The following is a 21519-nucleotide window of genomic DNA, read 5'->3' as shown; positions in this document are numbered from 1 at the left end:
TCGTGAGCTACAGCTCACTTCATTGGATGCATGTAGTGGAAAATACAGTGGGGAGATTTTATATACACAGAGAACGTTCCCTCAAGCATATGCCCCTGAGCAGCACTCGTTAGTGTTTGTGCTTTACCCAGGAAGAGTGCAAAGGAGTCCTCTCTCAATGGATCACACAGTGGAAGACAGGAGGGCCATTCTCTTCTCCATATGGGAGAGGAGTGCCTGGGCAGCTTTCCTGCATATTGTGGATGGAAAGTGTCCTTTCTGACTGGGGTAGGGGGAATCGGGACAGCCCTCTGTATTGTGGCGTGAAGAGCGTTCTCTCAGGAGAGTCCCTGGGCAGCCCCCCTTGTGGGATGGCTAGCGCTCAGCACCCTCTCAGGTGCTCATGTATTGTGGAATGGGGAATGCACTCTTGGGTTGGGGTAGAAGTCTGGACTTCTGTGTTGTGGGGTGGGGAGCAACCAGCGCCCTCTGGGGATGGGGCGGGGGTCCCAGCGGGCAGCCCCCGCACTGTGGGGTGGGCAGCACCCGGCACCCTCTGGGGATGGGGCAGGGGAGTCCCAGGACAGCCTCCTGTGCTGTGGGATGGGGAGCACCCAGCACCCTCTGGGGATGGGGGTCCCAAGACACTCCCTGTGTTGTGGGGTGGGGTGAGGGCAGACCCTGGAGAGGACAGGAGGAGGAGGAGGAAGGCCCCTGGGGGCTGCCCTGGACTCGGCTCTGCGCCGCCTCCTCGCCAGCCTCCCTGGCCGTCTGCGGCTCCAGCTCCGGCTCCGGCTGCCATTGGCTTAGCGGCCCCATCCGGGCACTTGGCGCAGCGCTACTGCTCAGCCCGAGCGGTCCCAATATGGCGGAGGTGAGCGGGGAAAGCGGACTGGGGCGCTGGGGTCCGGCCGGCTCGCTGCGGGGCCCCGCCGCCGGGAGGCCGCTCGCGTTGGTCCCGCCGGCCCGGTAACCTCCCTCCAGAGACGGGAGGCCGGCAGCGGGGCTCCGGGGGCGGCACGGGGGCTGGCTGAGCCGTCCGCACCGGGGCAGCGGGAGCCTGCGCGACTAGGCCGCGGCCGCTCGCTCTGCGGAGCGGGGTGCCGGGTCCCAACCTCGGGGCGGCGGACAGGCCCCGGGCACGGCCGGGGCGGGCTGGTTCCGTGGCCGGGGCGCGCAGAGGGGCCCCAGCGGCTAGCGAGAGGGGCAGGGGGAATTGGCCGGTGGAAGGAGACCCGGGCTGGGGTGCGGGGAGGAGGCGGCGGCCGGTCCGGCTCCCTCCGTCACTCCCTGTCACCTCCTGGCCGGACCGGGGGAGCTGGGGTGGCTGGACGGGGCTCCTTCTCCGGGGCCTGGCAGGAGACCGGGCCGGGGAGAGAGGAGATGTGGCGGAGGAGAGACAGCAAGCGAGAGACTGGGGCAGTGGGGATTGGGATGGAGGGGCAGGACGGAGGGGACGGGAGAAAAGCGCTGAGGAGGAGAAATGAGGCGTCTACCCTAGGGGGATGGGGAGAGACAGGAGATAGCGGGGAGGAGGAAGAAGAAACCTGGGGGAAGGACAGAGAGACTCCTTCGCAGAGAGCGATGCGAGGAGACAGGGAACTTGAAATGATTGAGAAATCTACCTGTTAACCTGGCTGTAGGATTCCTTCCCCGATTCCCATTTGCAGCGCATCCCTCTAACAGCTCTGCCTCTTTCTCCTTTATATTCCAGGCTTCCTTTGGAAGTTCGAGCCCAGGTTTGTCCTGTTTATTTCCTTCTATGGTCCCAACAGCTGGGTAGCGTTTGGTAGGGGTTGGGTTACAGGTGCTTCTGTCAAAGACCCACCACAAACTTTTTCTACTTCTTTACGAAGTTCCCCCTCCTTCCCCCCCACCCCCCCCAGTTCACTTTAAATGTTTTATTTCCATGTCTCCAGTTTACTGCCGAATAACAGATGGAGTATACTTTAGAGCAATTCTTTCACCAAATCTGTAGTCTCAACTAATTACCCAATTATGTATCCTTGTGTCACCTGTTTTGTTTTGTATTTTTTAAACGTTTGGAAGTGAACTTCTTAATAAAAATATGTAGACTTAAGAGAGTGACTACCTTACTGATATCCTTTAACTACAAGCTCCTAAAATTCTGATACTTGTTATTAACAAGTTTCAAACACTTTTCAGTTATTACTTACTCTTTTGTCTTAACCTTAATACTAAGTATTATTATTTATCCCCCATCTAAGGCTTCAATCCTGAAAAAAATTATACACATTTAACTTTACACATGCAGATATTCCCACTGACTTCAGCAGGACTGTTCATGTGTAAGATTAATTTAATGCATAAGTGTTTTTAGGATTGGGACCTTATTTTGCTTTTGTTCATGAACAGTTGTCATTCTCCAGATGAGCTCAAAAAGTAATTTATCTTTGATAACAAAAATTAGTCTTTATAATTTAATTGGCTGCATTTTAATTACATTTGTTAAACTTATTAATTTAAAATAAATGTTTACATATCTGAATAAAAATACTTTCAGATCCATTATTGAATATTCCAAGTTAGTTAAGTAAATGGTATATTTTTGTTTAAAGACTGTAAATGGAATACACTTCCCACTTTAGTTATACAAACAAATGTAAAACAACAGAGTGCAGCAATTGGCAAGTGTAGTTTCAGAATATATAATGTACTGCATTTTATATTTGAAATTATTATTTAACAATTATGTATCTGAATACTACTTTAGAAGCTGTGGGAGGGAGCAGTGTCTAAACAATGTAACTAAAAAATTCAACATGTAAATGTAGTTATTGTAATTAAAAGGATATTATCAACTAGTTTTAGGCTCTGTAAATTTTGAGAGTTCTACAAGAACTAATACGAATTGTCAAGTTTTAATTGGTGCTTTTTTTAAAATATAAAAGGAACAACTTTTGGTTTGAAATGTTTCCCTGCAGTGTTGTGAACTCAAACAATATTGTTCTAGTGAGAACTGGAAAATGAAACTGAGTGTTTGTTTTATTTCTGGATAATGAAAATAATGTTGAAAAAGAAAGTAGATGTTTAAATCTAGAAAGTGAACAAGAAATTAAATGCTTTAAAAATCTTCAGGTTAGCAATAAAGGGAAGGATCTTTAAAAATTAGTATTATGAGACTTTGCTTTTGAACCCAGAAGTAAGGTGTATGTCTTTATGAAATCTAGGACCAATATGAATGTTTCAATGAAATTTGAAATCAGTTCCTAACAAAAATATTTCTGGGCACTTTCTGCGATCTAAAAATTGCAACATAGTGCTACTGCAAAAGAACCTGAACCTGAAAGTGAAACTGAATGGAAAAGAAAGTGTAACTAGCTAGTCTGTCTTCCCTAGCTGAACGAATGCAATAAGTAAATAGAATAGTGAACAGTTAAATTTTTAAAGTTCTTTGTTTCAGTAATCTGTGATGTGGAATGTAGTCTTGTGGTGTAGAATACTTATTTTTAAAAATGTTTTAAATCTAATGGCATCCTTTCTAATATTGTCATAAAAATGTATTTAAATTAGAAAATGCAAAGCAACAGAATTGTAAAAAGAATAAAAAAGACTGTAGGTAGTCACTTAAATAATGTAGCAAGATAGTTGCCACTTACATTATATTCCAAATAAATTAATAAATGAATGTAGTCGGTTTCTTGTTCTGTATCTTTCATGTATCTTATTTGTGAATTAGAACTCCAGTGGAGTTTGTTCCTCCATTCTGAATAAACTACATAGAATGCAATGAATTTTAATGAAACATCTCATTCATGGGACTAAATTCTTCTGACATAGGTGCTCAATTCTTATTTTGCTATTAGAAGAAAGTGGATTCATTAGAACAGCTTTGAAGCTAGGCTGGCTATTCTAACAGTGAAAAGATATGCTCATCTCTGGTCAAAAACAGGCTCCACAAGCAACATTCTGCTTCTAGTTACAGCATCAAATCTAAAACCTTGTGTCAGAACTATATTTTACATTGTAATGCTCATTTTGGACATGTTTTTTAAGAATCTCGTGGTTCTTATCTTATACACAGTAAAATGTGTAGATAGGACTAGACTTTCTGCAATTGACCTAATTTGCTTCACTTTCAACATAATCTCCTTAGATCTCCAAGTGGCTCAAAATGCAGAGCAAAAAATTGTACCTACAGTTTACAGGTACAAAAATGGAGTTCCAGTTAAAGCCACTTGAAAACTTGTTACTCTCTAGATATAGAGTAAGGATTGACCTTTCATTTAAAAGAATGCACACAGTCTTATTTTGATTATAGTATGGCTTTGTATGTTGGTAAAGTGATTCATATTATTTTTCTTGTAGTTGGCTCTTTATCTTCTGAGGATCATGATTTTGACCCTACTGCTGAAATGTTGGTACATGACTATGATGATGAGAGAACTCTTGAAGAGGAGGAAATGATGGAGGAGGGCAAAAACTTCAGCTCTGAAATTGAAGATTTAGAAAAGGTAGGAGAGTGGCTTTTGACCTTCTTTTCCTAATCATACAGCTACACTGTACTTACTTTAGTAAATACAAAGGATGTTCTACCTTCTCTTTCATTTATCTTGTTTAAGGAAATTCCATTGAAACAATCGTAAATGCCTTTGCAACCAATTTAAAATAGTCAGATTTAGCTATTGGATAAAGTGGGTGGATCTTCAGTTCGAAGTTACAACAGGACTCAGTTGATCAGTTCCAAAGATTTCAGAGCTGTGTTAATTAAAAGTACTTCCCTTCTAATTAATATGACAATAGTGCTTTTGCTTTGGAAGAGAAATTACTTACCCCTGGAACAAGTTTGTCTTGTGTTTATAGTATCTGATACCACTGTCTCGGTTCTTGTTTTTGTTAAGTGGGAAATGTATTAAAAGCATACACCACAAATAGTATTTAATGAGGACTAGTTTCATGTCAAATCGGAATATTGATAAAGCACGGTATAAACTATTTTATCATGGCCATGATTTCATTCTTACCATCAATTGCTTTATTCCATAGCCTTGTTTAAGTATTATGGGCCAAATAATGGTGGTTCTGAGTCAGAAAATGGGTGTAAGTGAGTTTAGCTTGCATCAATTTGCCATTCTGTAAATGGGCAAAATAACTTGGCCCCTCCTGCTTTATTTTACACTCTTCTGTTAGTAGCTTTTCCTGTTACACCCCATCTTCATCCTTGTCTGCGTGTCACCCATTTTGCAAATCCACTGAATGTCAAATTGATGATAGTTGTACTGCGGATTGCTGAGCTGCTTATAGCACCATTCACATACCTGCAGAAATCTAATCCAGAGATTTCCAAGGAGATGCACGTGGTACCACCAGATCTGAAATTGGCTGTATATGTTTAATAATGCAAGGTTGTATTTGCTGTATGTGGGACAACACTGCACATTGGTAGGCTTCCATACCACCAACTCTATCTTTTAGAAATTACCAATTTTTGTTGTAGGTTTCACACATGAAGTTGTAAATCAGAAATAACATGGTTTTAAAAACTACACTGGGTAAACTATTACTCCACAAAATTACCTATTTGCTGCTATTTTGGAAGAGAGAGAGAATCAGTGCCAATAAATTAAAGGATATATTGTTTTAGGTCACAATCCTGCAAAGATTTAAGCATGTGCTTAACTGTACTCACTGTGAGAAGTCTTTGCTGGGGCCTTAGATGACTACAAGAAAAAAATCACTTAATCAGAATGTGAGTTCAACAAGAATTTTAAAACAATATTTTTATATCTCCATTGATATGAATCAGGCAACTGAATAATACCTGGGAATTGCCATTTTGTTAATTGCAATAGGAAATACAGCCTGATGACAAGTAATAAGACAAGATTATCAAAAGCTGCTGGTATGCAGTTGCCCTCCCCAGTTCTTCCTCAGCTCACCTTCTTCGTCAGTCTCCCTATTTTTTTCTCCTCCTCCTTCCTTCCCCAAAACAAAAAAACTGGGAAATCAGTATAAAAAGTATTTTTGGGGGTGGGTAGAAGCAAAAACTAACAATTCCTGTGAAAATCTGTTGCTGGCTGCTTTTTTTCTCTCTGGCTGCAGCTGTGATTATAACATCTTGCCACATTTTCAGTCTTTAAGTTGATAATATGGTTGCTTCCTGCTTCACTATTTCATATTTTTAAATATACAGTGGACCCTCGTTAGAGCGCGCATCGCTAGAGTGTGGATTCGCATATAGTGCGGTGATGGATCCCAAATTTTAAATTGGGATCCATGGTAATGCGGCCCCTGCTATAACGCGGTACCGCACATGGATCCCAAACCCCACGTTCTAGCGAGGGTCCAGTGTATCTGGTATCATAAAGAAATTTTAGTTTAGTTAATCATACTTTACACTGGATCAAGTGATTTATAAACTGTTTTTATATTCAGTTAATATTTACTTCTAAGCCTTTTCGTGTGTGTGTGTGTGTGTGTGTATATATATATATATCTCCAGTAAATCATTTTTGGAGAAATTTGAAACAGATTTTGAATGTGCCTCAGTATGTGATTACGAGCTAAATTCAGCCATGTGTTCAAAAAATTTGAAATACTTACCCAATTTTTTTTCTAAAAAGACAGTATTCTTCTTTTTGGAATTGGAGAGTTATAATCCTTTTCAATTCACTATTAAACTATTTCAAAATTAATCTTGTCCCTTTGTGCCTGTACAACAATATGAAGTATTTGACAATGTTAAAATGTTAAATATTTATAACTTTTCTTATATTAGGAAGGAAGCATGCCTTTAGAAGATTTACTGGCTTTCTATGGCTATGAACCTACAATTCCAGTTATAGCAGGTTCCAGTGCAGATAGCTCCCCAAGTGAACTTGCGGATGAACTGCCAGATATGACTCTGGACAAAGTAAGTCAAAAACATTTTTATCTGTATTTAAGTTTAAAACTAGGAACCTGCGTGATCTTTGTCTTTCTCTTGGTAATACAAAAGTTATTGACACCTATTCGTCTGAATGCAAAGTATCCACACTAGTCCTCTTAATGGACATTGAGAATCTGACTCTGATTTTACTTACTTACAGTACGCTTGTAAATGAGGCACAATTTCATTAAAGTTATTGATGCTAAATGAGCATAAAAGAAAGTAGAACCGGTTCTTGAGTCATTTGTAATGTTAAAGACTTATAGTTTTATTTTGTTTAATATAACTTTTTAAAAAGTTTTTAAATTTGGAACTTTCAGTAATGTGTGTGAAGTTGGGGAGTATTATTTATGGCTTCAAATTATATACAGCTTATCAAAATTTCTGTGGATACACAATTAATTTGAAAACTTGCTCCTGAATACTTTGGAGCGTTTCTTTCAACTGGATATGAAAAGTATTAGATTTGTGGCAGGTGAGAGAGAAACTTTCAGATATGCAGAGACTGGGTGTATTATGCAATTAGTACAAAACCTGAAACTTTAGTGTTTTAAATTGTGACTCTTGGAGATGGTTTTTCCAGTTCTCCTGAACTTTTAAACTGACTGCTGTGCACTTTAGAGTCCATTAGGATGCACATTTCAGTGTTACCGTATGGTTACAAAAAAACGTGGTCTGGATTGTTACCTGATGCATATCCATATGCAGTTCTTCCTCTTCCACACAGAGAAGTTGGAAAGGGAGGCTCAGATGCATCTACAATCTCTGTAGAAGTTGCTGTTCACTATTAGCAGAAGGAGACTGAGTGGAGCAGGACAACAGGATTCACATAATCCTTTGTGCAGTCCTGCAGAGAACCCTCAGAAAAAGAAATATGGGTCTGGGCTGTATTAATTCTTCCACAGAGTTCTGGGGGACGACGTGGTCAGTGATCAGTTCCTGGTAGTGCAGCTCCAGTGGAGCTGTGATGCTAGGACTAGGGGAAGCTCCAGAGGGGCCAAGTTGATGCACAGCCACAGGGTCTCCAGAGATCCCTGGGCTGGTTCAGGTTTGGGGGCAATCCCCGGTGGGTTTTTTCACTTGGGGCAACTCTCTGTCCCAACCCCCTCTCCCAACCCCACCCCCCCGTCCCCCGGGGTTTTAATGAGGTCAGGATGAAGAACCTCAGAGTCAGCTCTGGAGTGAGTGGTAAAAACCACTTTCACACTGTTTTTGGTTTCTATACTTCAAAAATCTTAGGAATATGATTCTGATTTTTTTGTGTTTAAGTTTTTGGGGAGTGTAGAAGAATAGAATAAATTTTGGTAAAAAGTTAGATAATGTGTTTGCTAATATAACCTCTAACTTGCTAGTGCAAAGGCTACCAACCTATTCTTTGATTTTCTTTCTTTAATGATACAGGAGGAAATAGCTAAAGACCTCTTGTCAGGTGATGATGAAGAAACACAGTCTTCTGCTGATGACTTGACACCATCAGTTACTTCACATGAAGCTACAGACTTCTTTCCTCGACCTTTAAGATGTAAGAAAACTAATGCTATAGTAGTGCTGAAACATTCTAAGCGCTGTATAGATGTATAGAAAGACTGTCCTAATTACAAAATTAGGGCGCAATCCACACCATTGATTTTACTGGAAGTTGAGGTACACTGGCACTTCGCAGGATGTTCTAAGGGTATCATTTTTTTGTTGAGATTACTGATGATGCAACTATAGAATCTGATACTTTTCCATTGAGTTGTGATCACAGAAAAAATATGATGGGTTAATTTCTTGACAAATACCCGGTTATTAATTTGGCTTTTATTTGGAGTGCCCTCTTATCCTTGTTTACAGGAAAGGGTAAAGAGGAGCACACAATCAACTTTCTTTTAATCTACTATTTGTTATTTTATATCTCTACCATATCTTCTCTCATACTTCTTTCCAAATTGATACATACATGTTTAGCTCAATATTTTAAATGGCCCTGAAACAGCTGGATAACAGAATTTAAAATGGACAGTGTAGAGAACAGTTGCCTTTCAGATTACTTTGCTGTGGTTAACTCCGGGTTAAATTGTAGTACTAGTATCTTTCTGTTGCTGTTTCCCAGACCTATACTTGCAGTGCCTTTGAGACAAATTAACATAGGAAAATTATCTTATTTCCTTTGACAGTCAGCTATCCATTTCTAACACAATCAGTTGCAGTGAAAGTACCTTCTACTGTTTAACTTTTATGCTGCAGTTCCACAGAAAAGCAAATTATTAAGAGCTATTGACCATTGTCTCTAAATGAAAGCAGATGCTCTTGTTTAGTGTTAAAGTAAAGTAAAACAGATGCAGTCATGTAGTTCTATGTGCAAACTGTAAAATAATGCTAAGTAACACTTTTTTGTGTGTGTGTGCGTGCATATAAAGCAAACACTACGTATGACGGAGATAAGGAATCGGATGGTGAAGATGTTGAGGCAGACACTTGTAATTCATCTGAAGATTTGAGGAAGGTAACTGAAGTATTAATTACTTACGCATAATAAATCTCAGTGGAATTTTCTTACAGTTTGTTTTTATTTCAGATTCTTTTTTTATGTATCTAAGACAGTGCTTTAATCCTGGAATCAAATGCATCTTGTATTGACATTTTTAATGCTCACATGTCTGAGAGTGTAAAGTTAAAGTGTGTGCATGTGTGATTTTTGTCTGTTTGTTTTGTTTTAAACCTTCAGGAAATAATGGTTGGTTCACAGTATCAGGCTGAAATACCACCTTACCTGGGCAAGTACAGTGATGACGGAAAGGGTAAGTTCTTCTGTTTTACTTCTGCTTGTTTAAATAAAAATATTAAAGTTTACTTAAAAATCATGAGGTAAAAAATTGACTTCAGAAGTTATAACAATAATAGCCAAGACAAAATAGACAAAACAGCGCAACTAAATTATCTCATTGTAATATTTAATCCCAATGAATAACTTTGGGTATAAAATTCTCATTGAAAAGGAGAAATAAGAAAAATCAAATATTAAACCGGAAGGATAATAATACTAGATGGAACCATAAAATGGCTCCAGGAAGAGCTTGTTACCCACAGAAAATTCAAACTGCAATTGATCGTGAGATCCATTATTCAGTGACCTTCAGAAAGAGCATCTTTGCTTGTCTTTTAGAGAGGTCAGGCACTTCAGCCATAATCAAAGAATATTATTGTATTGCCTTTAGACTGGCATAGCTTTGTGGGATACAAAACTGCTGCAGGAAAACATTAAGCAACAAATTCCGTTCTAAATAATTTCCTTTTATTGGCTGAGTAGTTTTGGAAAGAGAGAAATCCTGTGATCATTCTATAAATGTGCTTTTCTTTATACCATTTGTTGCATAATTCTGTCCCTATCTAAAATTGAGGTAAAAATTAGTTTCAGTAGGAAAAAAGTGGATTTATTCAGTTTTAGATGAGGTTTTTATCTGATTACCATTACCATCCAGAAAGTTGGGGCAGAAACAGCTGTAGGATTCAGAAAAGGTAAGTATTAAAACTGAAACTTCCTCACTTCCAGATACATTAGGAAATCTTGGAACTGATTGTCCAGTGCATCAATAACTGGATGGTATTCATTTTTTTTCTGTATACTTTCAAAATTGTTTTGAATGACCTTTTCTACCTGTAAAATTTTATCGGAAAGCAAATCTAATCAAACACAAGCCTGTGGGTGCTTTTGTTGTTTTCAGATTCCATTATGCCATTTGTCTATAATTCTATTCCTCTGTATCCTTTCTGGAATCACTTTTAATAATTTAAAGTTAAATACAATGATAGGGAAATACGACCGCCTTAAAACAGTTGAATATAGTGCTAAGTAGTTTGGCTATTAAAGAAAAAATGACACCTGGAAAGCCTAAGGATAGGGCGTAGGAGAGAACAGCTGAGAGGTTTATACAGCTGTAATATTACGAGTCTTGTTATGGGTTTTTTGTTTTTTAATAAAACTCCTGACGTTTCCTAAGACTTCATTTTAGAAATTAGAAGTATATGAAATGTACATCCTTGGTAACAGTGACAAAAGCAGTGGTGATTCTGGTGGCGTGGGCTTTGTGTTCCCTGGGACAGCTCTAAATTCAGTCTTGTAATGTTACTGTTTGTGAAAACATCTTCTATTCTTGGGCAGCAAAAGTATCTTATAAGGTGACGGGGTTTTTTTTGTTTGTTTTTAAATCCCTCCTCATTTTAGGAGGTGCAGATCCTCCTCACTCTCTTGGGCTGTACCAGCCTTTGATTCCTTTGACTGCCTTGAATCAGATAATTTATCTAATTTTGCATTGTTTTCAGACTGTATGAAATGTTAAATGTAATGTCAAAAATGTCTGTTCGTAACATTAAATATTTTAATAGCAGGCAAACTGGGATTTAAATTTGAATGAATGTTTGCTGCTAATGATGATTAACGTTCAAGTCATGTCTCGTTTTTTGTTATACGTAGAAGATATTTATAAAAGCCACTTACTTGCACATTAGATTTTTTCCAATGTGATTTGATATAAGATGTATAAATGCACAACCCAAACTCATTACAGAACTTGTATGTCCCTTATGCTAGTAGTTGATGACTATTTGAGCCAGAAATCCCAATATTAGCGTCAAGACAGCCCTTCTAATAATATATAGCAACAAGCTTTTTTGAAGACAGTGATTGCTTAGTCACCTGCTTTTTTACAGCATGGAAAGTGTTTGAACTGAGTGAGGAATAAATGTAGTGCTAGAATTCATATTTTTTACTGCTCATTTATTGGTTTATTCTTTTTTACTGTTTTCAATGATTGTGTGCAACTCTAAGCAAACAGAGGTGTGACTATATTCACTAATTTGTAAAACACCCAACTTCATCATGTGTAAATATGCATAAATTTCTTGATTTGAATTCTCTAGTGGCCAGTAGATTTTTTGGTGACAGGTCCTTGTCCTTTGAATTCAGTCCCTTCCCTCCTTGTTCCAAAATAGCCTGAAGCTGTTAACTTTGTGGCACAGTGCAAGGCATCTCTCTTCAGTGAAGTATATGGTATTTGTGCATGTGACAAGGTGCTGTCAATGTGTTTGATCTGATTACCTCTAGCTATTTTCTTGTTTTCTATCTTTGGGGAAGCTGCTGATTTCTTAAGTCGTAGTTTTAAAACATTTGTGCCAGAAGCTAATGTATATAAATTCAATGGGGCCATATAAATTTACATCTGCTGATATTTGGTCTACAATATGAAAAACAGGATATGTGTGCATGCTTGCTTACACTCACAACCTTATTTGTATCTCAATGGATTTGCCTCTTAACAGTGTATGAAAATGAAGATCAGTTACTTTGGAGACCTGAGGTGCTTTCAGAGATTAAGGTTAAAGAATACCTTTTTGAGACCTCGTTAAGAACTGGAAATGAAAAAAATATTGGAAGAATTCCTGAAGGAATACACACACGGGACAATGAACAAGTATGTTTTATATCTCCATTTATGACACATTGCCTTCAAACTAGTGTGCGTTCTCTTTGTGCGTATGTGTAACAGGTAAGAAAATAGTCAAACATTTCTTTTTCACAGGAAGTGCAAAGTAAGACTCCGATCCTGCCAGTACTTAAGCATATGCTTAATATTAAGCACGTGAATAAGGATTGGCAGGATTGGGGTCTATAATATCAATGTTTGTGATAAAGCACGTGTATATGATTATGTTCTTAACAAACAGTTCTCGGTATAACTCACATCCAGCTTTTAGATATCCACTTATATTTTCTTGTGAAACCTTATTTTAAGTGGTATGTAACTTTTTGTTTAAATTGTTTTTGTTTATGAAATTTTCATTTTATATAGTTAAAAATTAATTGACTGTTATGTGATTTGATCACTGAAGTTAGACACAGTATCTTAAACTGCTTAGCTACAAACTTTAAATGACTTGTTTTAAACAAAAATATTTCCTTAATTTCACAGGCACTCTATGAACTACTCAAATGTAACCATAATATAAAAGAAGCAATTGAGAGGTATTGCTCAAACGGAAAGGCATCTCAAGGTAAGAGATTTCTGAAATAGTATGGAATACTTTAAGACTCTCTTCAAAGTTATAATGTACAGAAATATGGAGACCAGGTTCTCAGCCTTAGGTCATTACCCTTTTCACTACCTGAATGGGACAAAGTGGATGTAACGTGACTGTAGCTGGCCAGTTGGGAATTTCTACTGGAGGAGTTCACAGCTGGTGTAAAGCTGGCAGAGCCAGTTCCTACACCACCAGCAGTTTCACTCTTCCCTACTCTGGTGGGGTAGGGAGGAAGTGGAGCACAGCAAGACTGTGGCATTTCTCAGCAGTTTATAGTACTTCTGAGATCAGAGCCAGCTATCTTAAGTTAGAGCAGACTATAGGCTGCTCTAACTCATGTCAAGGCTGCTTGAGAATCAAGAAACCATAGCTGGCTCTGTGATGTGGCCCCACCCTTTCCTGTACCGAACCCTGAATGTATTTCATCAGCACAGGATAGCTCCACTTTATGCTTTCCTTAAAAGTTAGTAGAGCTGATCCCTACAAATAACAGAGGGATTGGTCTTTCACTCCCTGCAGTTCCCTTTCACCCTATGCACAGATGAAAGCAAAGGCACACTTGGGGCTTGGTACTGCAGAAACCTCTTCTGTATAGTGCTAATCTCCTTCAACTGCCATAGACCTAAAAAGAAACTTAGGTGCCTAAGGAACTTTAATGGTGGAAACTCTGGCACCTAAGGATTTTATGTGCCTCCATGGTCAGGCAGCAGCTAAGCAAGGGTTTTGAGGATCTTGGTGGTGCCTAAATCATGGATTTTGCTACTTAAAGTAGCAGTTAGGTGTCCAAGCTCTTTTGTGCACCTGGACCTGGATGACTAAAAATAAATAAACTAAAAAAATTAATAAATGAAACTCTGTAACTATCCTTCATCATTCAGTGAACAAAATAGTGCATCCGGAGTTGATGATTAGCCGATTCAGTCAGTTTTCTAACAGAGTATAATTAGAGGCTTCAGTGTATTAAGAATAAGACAAAGTCTAAAGAATTTAGCAGTTGCTCTTCAAAGTGCATGTGGATTTTCATGAATCTTACAGTACAAATGTTTGTAACTCAGTATCTGATGGAAATTATCTGAAAATAATTGCTGTTCTTATTTTGGGAATCATCTAGAAGAGATGACAGCTTGGACAGAAGAAGAATGCAGAAACTTTGAACATGCACTTCTGATTTACGGGAAAGATTTTCATCTCATACAGAAAAATAAGGTAAGTGTTATGTATTTAAATTGGATGGAGAGAGGTATTTTAGTCACTTAAATTAGTTGCTTTTATAGATTTTATCAGAAGCAGTGCCTAGAGTGAAATAAGGGGCAATGTATTATAGCTGATATGTGATTTGCATGCTCACTTTACCACAAACATCATTCAACAGTCAACATTTTCAAGATCAGTCAACCTATTAGTCTCTGAAATAGTGTTGTATTCACATTGCATTCATTTATGCATTTATAATATAATTTTGTTGTGTTATCCTCTATGCTGCTCTGGCTTTGCACTGCCGTGGATTCATTCTCTGAGTCTAGATCAGGCAAAATAATAAAATATATCCTAATTAGCCTATCCATCTCATAGCCACCAGGCCATAGGGCTCAGCCACTAAGGTGCTGGCAGGAAAGTGGAGTACTGTGCAATTGTCATTCAACAGTAATTCTTTTGGCTAAGGAGTGGCGATGTAAACTGACTCAGCAAGGAGACCCATCTACCCCTCATGGAAGGATGGACGCTACTGTAGGGGGATGGAGGGGAAGGAATAATACATGGAATAAGAGCCTAGATAGACTTAAGGATTCTTAAGAAACTTTCAGAACTTTCAGAAACTCTCAGAAACTTTTTCTCCTTTGTATAAGGGAAACAAGTATATATGAAACCTCAAATTGCACAGTGCATGTAGATTCATGGATAATAGAGATAAAATGGATCTTCTGGATCATCTAGACCATCTCTGAGGACTACTTCCATTTTAATAGTCTAGTTTTGCACACACCTGGTGTCGGAGACTGGGCAGTCTCCGCTAACTAACCTTACAAAAAGGAGGGTTTCCATTATACCTTACTTATTTTCTCTTTTAGCTTATTACTCTTCATACTGCTCTTAGCTTTCCTCCCTTTTTTTCTTAACAATTTATGAAGAGTCAAAATGTGCAGTTATGAACTGAGATTGAGCCATTAGTCTGCTCAGCTACAGAAAATCCAGTCTTTTTTTTAAAAAAATAAGTTTTACATTGAGACTGAGTGAGTGTCCAGGACAGAAATTAAATTGTCTTGTCAAGTGGATATAAAATAAGTACTTTTTCCAAATTTGTATTATTAGAAGACTCTCTTAATCAAAAATGTAACTTGCTCTTGCTATGGGAATGGTCTAACTAAAGAGAATGTACGAGAATGGGAAAGATGGAGAATACTACAAACCTGCCCCCTTCACCCCTCCCCCCCTTTTTTTTTTATAAACAAGCATGTTAATTCTTCCTGCCCCGTTTTAGGTGAGAACTAGAACAGTTGCTGAATGTGTAGCATTCTACTACATGTGGAAGAAATCAGAACGTTATGATTACTTTGCTCAGCAAACAAGGTTTGGAAAGAAGAGGTACAACCATCATCCAGGGGTAACGTAAGTATAGAGTGCTTGGAATATATCCTTTCTGTTGTCAGTTTTGCATCTAGAGGTTTTTCCAACTTTCATCAGGGTGGTGAAATGCTGCAGTGATGTTGGATAAAAGAAATAAAATCCATCTCCTAGTCACACACCTGTTTCTAATATAAGGATGTCTTTCTAGGGACTATATGGATCGGTTGGTAGATGAAGCAGAAGCCCTTGGTGGAGCAGTACATTCTTCAGCCTTAACTTCTAACAGCAGAACAGAGCCCATTCCTGATCAACAGCTAAGCATTCTGAACTCTATCACTGCCAATGACTTGACAGGTAAATCAAGAAAAATCAATATTGAAGGTTTAAAAGACCGTTTTCTGTTGTAACTGTACCTCAAGAAAGTCTATTTTTATTTAAATTGTGTGTTCATTTTTTTTTCAGCATTGACCAATAGTGTAGCTACAGTCTGCCACTCTACAGATGTGAACTGCTTGGAAGATGCCTTTTCTCCTCTGGACAGCTTACCCCGAGCACCAGTTAATCATGTGCCTGTTGTAACAGAAGAGTTGCTTACCTTGCCTAATAATGGTGAAAATGATTGTTTTAATTTATTTGAGACTGGATTTTATCACTCGGAGTTAAACCCAATGAACATGTGCAGTGAAGAGTCAGAGAGACCTGCCAAGAGATTAAAAATGGGGATTGCGGTCCCTGAATCCTTTATGAATGATGTTTCTGTAAATAACTTGGGTGTGGACTTTGAGAACCACACACATCATATTACCAGTGCCAAAATGGCTGTCTCAGTGGCTGACTTCAGCAGTCTATCTGCAAATGAGACAAATGGTTTCATTAGTGCCCACACTCTACACCAACATACTGCCCTTCACTCAGAATGATTCCAGTGGTGAACTACAAAAACAGTGGGTACTTAATGCAGCAGCAGACTTGATGAGAACTGTCAGGTTTGCTTAGTCTTTCACTGGAAGTTTGAACTTTATGACATCAGTGATGTCTTTGTATGTATAGAACTATATCTTGATTTATCAAGAATAATTTCATTTTTCAATCCATACGTGTGGAAATGTCAATGATGTTCGGCAGAGTTTGGGATTAAGAGAACTCTGGTGCAGCTTTAAGCTCTGCTTCAATTTTTTTTAAAGCCTGTAGACAGAGGTCACCATCTCAAAACCAGCACAGAAGTTGTGAACTGATTGGAGTGGCTTTTGCCGTAACAGATGCAGTGGAATAACAATGTTTACAGGTACAGATCCTGATTCCTGCTCAATGTAGCATTTTATTTTTTTTATAAGGCAGGGATGGGTTTCTTTAATTTAAACTGCACAAACAAGGATGTTTTTTAATGGAACCTTCTCTCATGTGATACTAAACTAGGGCACTTCGGTTTACAAAACAGCGAGTTCATCTTGGTGGAAGCGAGCACAAGGGACTGTATGAGCAAAGTGTGAAGACATACACTTAGATGCTGTTGCAAAAATATAGGCCATGGCTACCTTACACAGAAGTAGTTAACTGCCAGAAGGTTTCTGTGTACTTAAACTTATTGGCTAAACAAATGCATTTTAGAATATTGTATTCTGATGGGGTTTTGTCCACAACTTTGAAGAATGTAATGTAATAAATAACATCAGTTATTGTGTATCAACGTTTTTCTAAGGCAGCTGATGTATAAAGCCACAGTCTGCACAGTTTAGGATTGACCACTAAATGATTTCTATTTGGGACACACCTTAAATTGTTTGGAGCACTGCAGTTCATTTGAGAGACTATCTAGATTTTTATATAGTGCAGTACAACCTTGAAGTATACATTTGAAAATTTTCTTTAGCATGGATTACGTTTATTTCTTTTGGCAAGTCATTTGTCTCAAAATGGCATTTCAGTACTTTTCTCAATGGGGATTGACAGAAGTACAAGTGCATCTCATACTCAAAATAATTGTTTATTCCAATCAATTTTTTGGTGAATATTCAGATGAAATTTTGGGTGACCATAAATGATTCCATTTAATACCCTTTTATTTAAGTTGTGTTACAGATTCCAACAAAACATAGTATTGGTATGTGATATGCTTCCAGAGCATACGACTTTCAGGTTTGTGCTTTTTTCATTTTTTGTTTACGAGATTCTGAAGTTTAGCCCAGTACAATTGAATTGCAGTAGGCTTTCCCACACGCACCCAGACTTTTCTTTGCACTGTCTGTAATGCAGATTTAATTGCCACTAATTTGCTTGCATTTTTTTTAATGCTTAAGTTTGACTGCATTGGTAATATTTGTAGTAATTGCTTCAAGGTTATGCTGAGTAATATAGTAGTAGAGACTTTGGGTAGTATTTGAAAGGGACGAGGGTATTTATTATATATACTGTGAACTGCATTGACATCCTGAGTTTTGGATGCAGCGTACCCCCGAGTTTTCTTTACAGCATTGTAATGAAGATTGCTTTGAACTGTTTACGCAATAGCACATTTACCATAAAAATTAGTTTAGCACAGTGGACAAAAGTAGTTAGTGATAATTTGTTATCCATTCTTTAACTTAAATCTGAAATATGTAATTCTAGTAAGTACACAGTAAATAACGGGTAGCCTTGGCCCTGTGTTGTACTCTGACATTTGTAGCCAAGTTGTCAGCTTCTTGTTGCTGTGTTTTGTGCTGAACTTTGTACCTTGTTTCTTTTGTTTATGAATCAACACATTTTATGTACTTTTGTAAAATACTAGCCATATTTTTTCATTGTTATACATACAAGTTTAACTATGGGTTTACAGTGGCTGGTCTGTATAAAAATCATTACACAAAGATGACTGAATGCTTATACCAGTTGCACTTAAATGAACATGCCCATTCTCATTAGCTGATGCAGTAATATATTCAGTTTATCTATGCATTGCTGGGATCTTAATATAGACAGAGACTTGTCTAAAGTTTGGATTGTCAGCAAGTTGAATGGACACTTTAGTTATTTAATAAAGACTTTTGACCAAAATTCAGAAAATGATATGAGAGAAAAATGATTTCCAGCTAGTTTAATAGATTTTTAAATTCTAATCTTATTTAGCCTCTTGGCTAGCTAGCTGGTAACATTTACTTTTAATTCCTTGTTAAAATGAGGCAATAATTTGCAAGATTTGTAAATATGTACATTCTGCATATCTTTTTAGATATCTATTTCAGTATTTTCTGACTACTTGTGTATAGTAACATTTTTGTGCATGCTTGATGTGACATTCATAAATTTGTACCACTATGACTTTATCCTTGTAAAATAGCTATTTATTGAATTTTTCTTTTAAAAGCTGGACTTACCTATTTTTCTCTCAGTTTAAACATTTAAATGGAGAACTTGTTACTGTTTATTAAAAGAATTGCGTTTTTAAGGGTCAGCATGAAGATAACTGAATTGCAACCACATGAAGAAATTATATTGCCTTGATTCTTGGATGGTGAAGCACAATTCTTGTAACAAACTGTGATGAATTCTTTGTCCTTTGCCATGTGTTTTTTTTTCTTCATATGAACAAACCAAAAATCCAAAATGGGCAATTGCAGTGTTGGTAGATGTATCTTTTCTGTACAGGGAATCTGAAGAGGATAGCTGATTCATTTAGAAGTGTAACTGGTGCTGTGATTATAGCAATACTTTTTCTTTTGTTAGTCATGTCATCTTCTCATGCTAGATTTTTAAATGTTTAGTTTTCCTCTTGTCATGGTCAAACTGCTGAATTTACTTGAAGGATGTACATTACTGTTTGCAGAATACTAAATTGTGTACAATTAGGTCAATGAATTGTGCAATTGTTTCCTGTTTTTAATTTTTAAAACTGAGGGTCAAAAATGTGTGAAAACTTCAGATCCAGTAGAACATAGTATTACTACGTAATTTAACCAAAGTCTCTAGTGAATATTTCAACTTTGAATGTAAACTAATGGATAAACTGACCAACAGGGACACACTTTGCCCAGAGTTACAAGCACATTATCTACAAAGGGGAAACTAAATACAGTAATTTATAAAATGACAAGGTTACTATTTTTTTAATGTTTTTCACTTAAAGAAGGAAATTACCGATTATTGTTTAAAATAGTATAGTTCTGATTATGGCCCTCTTACGCCACCAGTGATTCCAGCCTTTCCCAGTTTGAAATAAGCACCCTGTGTATAATGACCTAAACCAGTGACAATCGGAACAAGTTTTAATATCAGATGTTCAAGAGGAAGTCGCTATTGTTGCATTGGTTTTAATATTTGTACATAAACACTGATTTTTTTGAGCATTATTTTGTATTTGTTGTACTTTAATACCTGGTGTACAGTTCCAGAAATAAATGTCTGGAAACCTTTTTTTCTTTTGTAAAATTGCTTTCATGCATCTGCAACACTTTATGTATCACTTGAATATCTCCTAATGTGTGAATGTTTTTTGAGATGTGTAGGACACTCACTTTGATAGTATGGCAATATCTGATCTAGTTACTACATAGGCAAGAGAGATTCTTTGGACATCTATTGTAACAGAAAGGCACAAACAGGTTTCACTTTATCTACTCATCTTGTAAACACCGTGGCGTCAGAACAGCACATTTTGGAGTATTCAATAGTAGTATCAATAAAATAGCACTTCTCAACTGCAGACAATTTTTAAGAAGCCTTACCCCCTCCTTGTGGGGAATGGGAATGTATCCTATCCCCCAATGTATATAGAAACTATGTCCGAGCTAAAGTGACTTGCCCAAAACCATATGAGGAGGGTTAAACCAGATTAGAATGTTTAATTCTTGGCTTCCGGTGCTCAGACCATGCCTCTCCTGAGCAAGTGTATTTGAGTCATTAATTTGCAACTGAGTATTTTTAATATCCTTGATGAGATTATCAAATCTAGGAGTAATACTAATGGTGCTTGCTCAGCATTACAGCACCTAACCTTTGGGTAGCCTGCTGCCTGGTGGAATCCTCAAGCCCAAGGCAGAGAGCCAAGCTCCCCACACACTGCATGGGGAGAGCTAAGCGCCTAAGAAAAGGATCCTTAGAAGACAGCAAGCTCAGCAGGAAGCTGCCTACAGTAGCCAGGAGTGAAAAGCTGAGGAAAGGGGTGTGGAGACAACTGGGGAGAGGAGCGTGGCTTAGGCGCCTGACCTGGTGTGCCTCACTGATAGGCCAGAGGGGTGCCTCCCTCCAGTCAGGATGCCCAGGCATCCATCGTCAGCTGGAGTAAGGCACATAAGCCAGGTCACCTGCCTAGGTAGTCTGTGCCCTAGCAGCTGAATACTCCCTTCCCCTTGCTCATATTTAATAACTTTTTTTCTCTCTCCCTATTTTTCCCTGTGCTTCTGACTACCTTTTTGAGAGTGCTGTGTTCTGCTCCCCCTGCCCCAACCTCTTGGTGGCCGGCAGCAGCGTCCAACAGGTATCAGGTCCTAGATTTGCTCAGGGTAAATGTACAGGATCAGGCCTGGCTGGCAAGATAGACCCTGCTTTGTGTGAGAATGTCACTTTGGGACCTCTGGGACTCTGGCATGTGCTAAGGCTCTGAGCAGCTCATTAACTGTGAGATGGCATCAATGTTTAGGCAGCTTTGTGAATGCCAACTGGCAGAAACATGACCTATGGTGTTAGGTAGCAGCTGAGTGGCAGCTTTGAGAATGTCAGTGAGGCTAAACAGTAGATCTAGGTGTCTTAAGAGTTAGGTCACTAGAGTACCTTTGAGGATCTGAGTCTCTGCTTCCCCTCACGGGCATGCTTATAACAGTTTCTCTCAGTGGCAGCTTTCTCTGTCTAATACACACCCCCAGCTTGCCAAACCAGCCCCAGTTGCTGCATTTGCAGTCGGGAAGCCATCAGCCCACACAGTTGAGCTTCTGATCAGGCCTTGCCATGCAGCTTATTACCTTAAGGGGTGACTTCTACTGTTTCCAGTTATCTCACTACAGAAAGTGATCCCTCCTTTTAGCCTGAAAGAGGATCCATCAGAGGAAATGTAA

At 38.6% G+C, this 21519-nt stretch overlaps 1 protein-coding gene across 5 annotated transcripts; it reads left to right on the top strand.

Moving 5' to 3' along the window:
* The first annotated feature begins 780 nt into the window (after positions 1 to 780).
* MIER3 (MIER family member 3) lies at positions 781 to 19881 on the top strand. Of its 5 annotated transcripts, none has more exons than XR_012158882.1 (14): positions 781 to 853; positions 1694 to 1718; positions 4309 to 4454; positions 6719 to 6853; positions 8270 to 8390; positions 9271 to 9356; positions 9579 to 9651; positions 12170 to 12321; positions 12820 to 12901; positions 14040 to 14134; positions 15408 to 15535; positions 15702 to 15847; positions 15956 to 16778; positions 17562 to 19881. XR_012158882.1 is itself a non-coding variant. In XM_073343970.2 (13 exons), the coding sequence occupies exons 1-13, from the start codon at positions 845 to 847 to the stop codon at positions 16411 to 16413; spliced, it is 1653 nt and encodes a 550-aa protein (XP_073200071.1). In that variant the 5' UTR covers positions 781 to 844; the 3' UTR covers positions 16414 to 19881. The 5 variants fall into 5 exon arrangements, 3 of the variants coding, with proteins under 3 accessions (XP_073200071.1, XP_073200069.1, XP_073200072.1); XR_012158881.2 differs by having other exon boundaries at positions 16910 to 19881; XM_073343970.2 differs by having other exon boundaries at positions 14043 to 14134; positions 15956 to 19881.
* Positions 19882 to 21519: the final 1638 nt, after the last annotated feature.

Source organism: Lepidochelys kempii, chromosome 5 (assembly GCF_965140285.1).
Source record: "Lepidochelys kempii isolate rLepKem1 chromosome 5, rLepKem1.hap1, whole genome shotgun sequence".
NCBI lineage: Eukaryota > Metazoa > Chordata > Testudines > Cheloniidae > Lepidochelys > Lepidochelys kempii.
This window is presented reverse-complemented; position numbering and strand designations above follow the sequence as displayed.